This window comes from Garra rufa, chromosome 5 (assembly GCF_049309525.1).
Source record: "Garra rufa chromosome 5, GarRuf1.0, whole genome shotgun sequence".
In the NCBI taxonomy this organism is placed as follows: domain Eukaryota; kingdom Metazoa; phylum Chordata; class Actinopteri; order Cypriniformes; family Cyprinidae; genus Garra; species Garra rufa.
In genome coordinates, this window is record NC_133365.1 from 33,398,112 (window position 1) to 33,404,111 (window position 6,000).

The 6,000-nt window shown below is 36.5% G+C and overlaps 1 protein-coding gene across 2 annotated transcripts in view; it reads right to left on the bottom strand.

Annotated features, from left to right (window-relative positions):
* camkk1a (calcium/calmodulin-dependent protein kinase kinase 1, alpha a) overlaps window positions 1-6,000 on the bottom strand; it is a 117,559-nt gene that overhangs the window by 39,662 nt on the left and 71,897 nt on the right. For both annotated transcript variants that reach the window (XM_073840383.1, XM_073840382.1), the window contains exons 4-5: window positions 3,284-3,331; window positions 3,023-3,076 (exon numbers count right to left, since the gene is read on the bottom strand). In XM_073840383.1, the coding sequence (XP_073696484.1) occupies window positions 3,023-3,076; window positions 3,284-3,331 (102 nt within the window). The remainder of the gene's footprint in view (window positions 1-3,022; window positions 3,077-3,283; window positions 3,332-6,000) is intronic.

Genomic DNA, 6,000 nt, shown 5'->3' on the forward strand with positions numbered 1-6,000 from the left:
CTCGCACCTGGTCAGATGGGTCAGGCTCTGTCGCTCTCGGCTCTGGCACTCCATCTGCGGTGGGCTCGGGCTGTAACTCCGCATGTCGGGGTGATGTTTGGCTGGGTTCTGGGTCTTGAGTGGGGCTGACGTCCTCCTCGACGAAGCCGACAGTCCAGGGAGATCCACTGGACGCCAGCACCCACTCGATGTATCCGGCGAGGCTCTCTCGAGGACCCTCCCCGGACAGCTGCCTCTTGATGGTATCATTAAGTCCAACGCGGAAGAACGTGCATAGGCAACTGTCCGGGTAGTGCGTTAACGGGGCGAGGAATATGAAGTCTCTGGCGTGGTCCTCGAGAGAGCGGTTCCCCTGCTTCAGGAGGAGGATGAGGACGGCGGGATCATCCATGACGGGAAAAAAAATAAAAATAAAATAAACTAAACACTGATACAAAAAAAACGGAAAAGAAACGCAGGGAAAGGTGCCGGGTAAACTGTATTCGGTCGGTCCTTCTGTCACGGGTGTGTGCAGGACGAGACGAGACGATAGACGAGATTAACAATCAACAATATATTTAATAGAATTCTCCAAGATGAACAAGGCTGGAACAGGCAGGAACACAAAGGGCTTTCACACACGTCATACAACGTTAAGGACCGACAATACACTGAACTCAAAGACAGACTTATAAAGGGTAACTAATAATTAAACACAGGTGACGGTGATTACACAAACGAGGACTAAACCAAATGATCACAAAATGACAGGGGGAAGACAAATGGAAAAAACCAATGACAAAACTGTGACAGTGAGCATATTTACATCCTTTACATACATTCCATGTAGTCTATCAATTACAGGATGTGTTGATCCAAAAATAAAAATGTGCTGAAGATGTGGATGTAGCGTTTGTTTTGTCATTGGAACAGATTTTTTACATCACCTGCTCACCAGTGGATCCTCTAAAGTGAACAGGTGCCATCAGAATGAGACAAACGGCTGATAAAAACATCACAATAATCAAGTAATCAAAGGACTCCAGTTCATTAATTAACATCTTGTGAAGTGAAAAGCAGAGTTAAAGGAACTCTCTACTTTTTTTGGAAATAGGCTCATTCTCTAACTCCCCCCGAGTTAATAAGTTGAGTTTTACCGTTTTGAAATCCATTCAGATGTTCTCCTGTTTTGGCGATATCACTTTTAGCATAGCTTAGCATAGATCATTGAATCCTATTAGACCAATAGCATCGCGTTCAAAAATGACCAACGAGTTTCGGTCTTTGTCCTATTTAAAACTTGACTCTTCTGTAGTTATATCGTGTACTAATACCAGCGGAAAATGTAAAGCTTTGTTAATACTGATTTCACTTGATTGGTAACTTATTCTTATTCTACCTGTTCTTATTCTGTTGTTTTATTAAGACATTTTAAAAAGATTATATTATAAAATATAATTTTGTAAAAATTTGACATAAAATATGACATGCTTTTAATAAAATTAGAAAAATGTAAAAACAAAATTCCCCTGTGAATCACTTTAAGGAGTCAACTATCACCTGGTAATGGAAAGGCTTATTTTTGATCAGACTTTTTTATTCTTGATTAGAAGGTCCATTCACTTCAGAAGATCCATTGGTGAGCAATTCTAAATTCCTCCATATCTTTTCTGATGAAGAAACAAACTCATCTAGGAAGGCCTGAGGGTGAGTTGATTTTCAGCAAATTTTCATTTTTGGATGAGCTATTCCGTTAACATGAGCTCATAAAAACTGTATACACAATCACACAAATTGAAAATGCTGAGTAAAGTAGTTTTACGTCACACTCCAGGACATTTGAAGGTATTCAGCTATTCTGACACATTGATTCCAACTGTTAGGCTCCCATATGCTGCCTCCATGCACACACATAAGCACAGCTTTTACTTATTTTATGCTTATTAATGCTGAAAATATCACTTACTGTCATTTACCTCTTCTTGAAAAGCTGAAAAAAAAAATATTATTTACTTCCTCTGGGCACCTGATTAGCAAAACTGGGAAAGTATGTCCATAAAACTGTCCATTTTAAAAATAGATTTCCATAGTCCTACCACAGGACAAAATATTACTTTTTAAAATTATTTCAGGACAAAATTTAAATTAATGACCAGTCATTTTACACACAAATGCCAATAATATATACAGTATGTAGATTTTATTTCTGTCCACATTGTTTATTCTGATGTTTTTGCATTTCAGTTCACAATGAGGATCACATCGCAAAACAATTTCCATGTTTTGCTAACAAAAATGCTAAAAAACATATATGTAACCCTGGACCACAAACCAATAAGTAGAACAGGTATATTTGTAGCAATAGTCAACAATACATTGTATGGGTCAAAATTATCATTATTTTCTTTTATGACAAAAAGGATATTAAGTCAAGATCATATTTCATGAATACCGTAAATATATCAAAACTTATTTTTTGATTATTAGTTATGCATTGCTAAGAACTTCGTTTGGACAACTTTAAAGACGATTTTCTCAATATTTGGATTGGAAAATTTAAAAAACTTTTTAGGCTTGTGTTTTTTTTCCGATCTGGCGAATGATTAAAGATGTAATGAAAAAAAGCATGATGAAAATGACATCTAACTGTATGCCTATCTATGTGTATGTGTGTTTGTTTTGTTACTGTGTGCATATTATAATCAACAGTAATGGTCTTTGGTGGCTGATACAAACAGCTCCAAATGAAATTAAGGACTGCTGCACATTCCTGCCATTTCTGTGATATCACAACCCTCCCCCATCTGCTGTCATTTCCATAACTGTTCAATCTATCCTGCCTCTCCTCCATCATCCTCTCTGTCATGCCGCTTTTAAGTCTCTTTTCCCCAGTATATTGTTTTTTACCTTTACTTTACATTTTCATTTTATATAAAACACATTTTTGTGTTTAAAGCCAAACTGTGTCACTTCTGCACAACTATAGCATCACCAAATTCACAGGATGATGCAACAAGGACAAGTTATTTCAAAATATACTTACGTAATATTTGTCTTCATCCTCGTTGTACGCCAACTTGACAACACCATATGAACCCTTTAAAATACAAGAAATGAATAGAGGAAAAAAAGACAAACAAAATACGTAGAGTGAGATGAGTCAGTGCAGCGGGTCAGTAAGGGTCATTGTCTGAATGCCTGAATGACTGCTATGAAACACAACATGGCCATGAGATTTTTCTGATGTCTATACTTATGTTGTCTATTAAAATACACAATATGGGTATGACGCAGGTAGGCTTACCTTTCCAATCTCACTCTTTAACTTGTACTGGTTTAGCTGAATGCAATCCTGGGAAACACAAGAAAGAAAAAAAGAGAAGAACAGATAAAGAGAGAATGTAATCAATCCCAGCTGCACACACAAAGGAGTCGTGACACTGTATTAATGTATTACACACCAGCGGGAACATGTAAGCCAGTTAAAGGTGGAAATAACAAATCTCTGCATTTGTTTCGTAACCTATTTCCCATGGAAACTGTAGAAGACAAGATTTAAAAATAATTTTGCATCCTGGTTGACTAAAACGGCAAATACCACAATCTCAGTTTTTATAACCTGACATTGTACTATTGGGAGACTGATCCAAATAAAAAAGCATTTTAATATTGGTCATTGAAGAACTTTTATTCAGCTTTTATTAACATCAAGGACATACAAAAAAGAATTAAATATGAAAAAAATATACACATATTACACAAATACTGACTTAAAATGACTTTTATTCAACCAGCAAGTTTTTTTTTTTTTTTTTTTTTTTTTTACTAGAAATGACACAGACGTCTCCCAGAAGATAATAAGCAATGTACAAGAGGCATCATTGTGGAAAACTCACAGATTATTCATCTTTTATTTACATTTGAACAAAAAGTGGCATGTCCAAAATTATTCATTACCTTTGCAAACTGTCACAGTCTATGGGAAAATCCAAAGTTCTATACCGTTCCAAATAGTCCAAGCTGTTCTAAAGCATCCTAATTACCCTGATTCATTGGGAAAAGCTGTTTTAATCAACTCCACAGGTGAACAACAGAAGCTCATAAAGATGAATGGGCAAAAATACGAGTGGAGACATGCTAAAAGCTGGTCAGCAATTATAAGAAGCGTTTGATTGCTGTAATAGCCAATAAAGGCTTTTCTATTGATTATTGAGCAAGCATTAATCATTTTGGACATGCAACTCTTTGTTGTAAATAAATGTAAATAAAAGATGAGTAATAATTTATATATATAAATATTAGGGGTGGGCATAGATTACTTTTTTTAATCTAGATTAATCTAGATTAAATCTTGGAATTAATCTAGATTAATCTAGATTAAAATGGCTAATTTGAATTCTGATGAAGGCATTCAGAATATGTGTGCTACCCAAATAATGACTAAACATGTTACACCGTACTTTTATTTTGACAGGTTGCCGTGAAGTTTCTGTGTATACAGTATGACATGATGCGAGTTTTCTCAAATGAAACGGTATAAGTGACACTCACAGCAGTTTTGGAGATTGAGTTTATCTGTTCATGTGAGATGCAAATGCCAAAAATTACCGGGAGCGTCACGTGTGTTTCAGTATGCGTGTAGTAAAAGCGCGTCTCCACCATTCATAGTATGAATTTCTTACATACAGCTAGGCAAACGGAACATACCGGATTCATATTAAAACGGTCTTTTTGCATTTCAGTTTTCACAGACACTAGTCCATATCGCGATTTGAATTAAGTGACAGACCATATTTGATTTATGAATCCAAAAAACGACGAATTTACGTGGCGTTTCGCGCTATAGTAGATTCGGTTTTTATGAATGGAGGACGACGTGATCCCGTCTGTGTTTTGGCGGAGGAGACATAAACGCGCGACCATATTCTATAGTCTTTGGTATACATCCGCGTTAAACTATCAAGGTGAAAGTCATCATAGCTTGCGTAGTTTAGACCCAGCTCCCAACCCAATTTTGAGAATAGATTAACAGCGATATTTTTTTTATCGCCCGATAAAAGTCTCACGTTAACGTGCTGCGTTAACGTGAGACTCTTATCGGGCGATAAAAAAAATATCGCCGTTAATCTATTCTCAAAGTTGGGTTGGGAGCTGGGTCTATACTATGCAACTTACGCAAGCTATGATGACTTTCACATTGATATTTTAGCGCGGATGACGTATACCTAGTATACCTAGTCGGCACGTGCCCCAGTGAAAATCTGCTGTGCCCCAGTAAAATCTCAAGTTTGAGTTATAATTTACTTTGAAAGTCCCGAAATAAAGACATTAAACTATATGCAATAACTGAATTGACGCTTCTAAAAGCAACGCAGTTTAATCGAAGTCTATGCACGCAGAAATCCATGCCCGTACACGTCTGTGTATTTAACGGCAACGCGCACGTCGTGCAGCCTTTTGCGCAGAAGTACTTGGTTACACAAGTTTGTATAGGTAATTATGTTGTAAATTGCAATTGTCAAGCAGTTTGTGATGCATTTTGGAAACAGGAGATGAGCGCCTGGTCTAATGCGCCACCTGGCCCGTTCTCGAAGACTTACTTTTAGTCATTATTTGGGTAGCACACATATTCTGAAAATGCCTTCAGCAGAATTCAAATTAGCCATTTTAATCTAGATTAATTCCAAGATTTAATCTAGATTAATCTAGATTAAAAAAAATTAATCTATACCCACCCATATATATATATATATATATATAGTGGGCATAGATTAATTTTTTTAATCTAGATTAATCTAGATTAAATCTTGGAATTAATCTAGATTCACATGCAATCACATGCAATCGGTATATATATATATTAGGGATTATAGATTGCACTGGTCATTATGAACTGCTCATTGTCAGTTAATCACATGCAATCGGTATATATATATATATATTAGGGATGCACCGATACCAATCGGTCGATAAAGCTTGCGCGTTTTGTCAGTAAAGCCGGTTCTGTAATCAGCGGTAAAT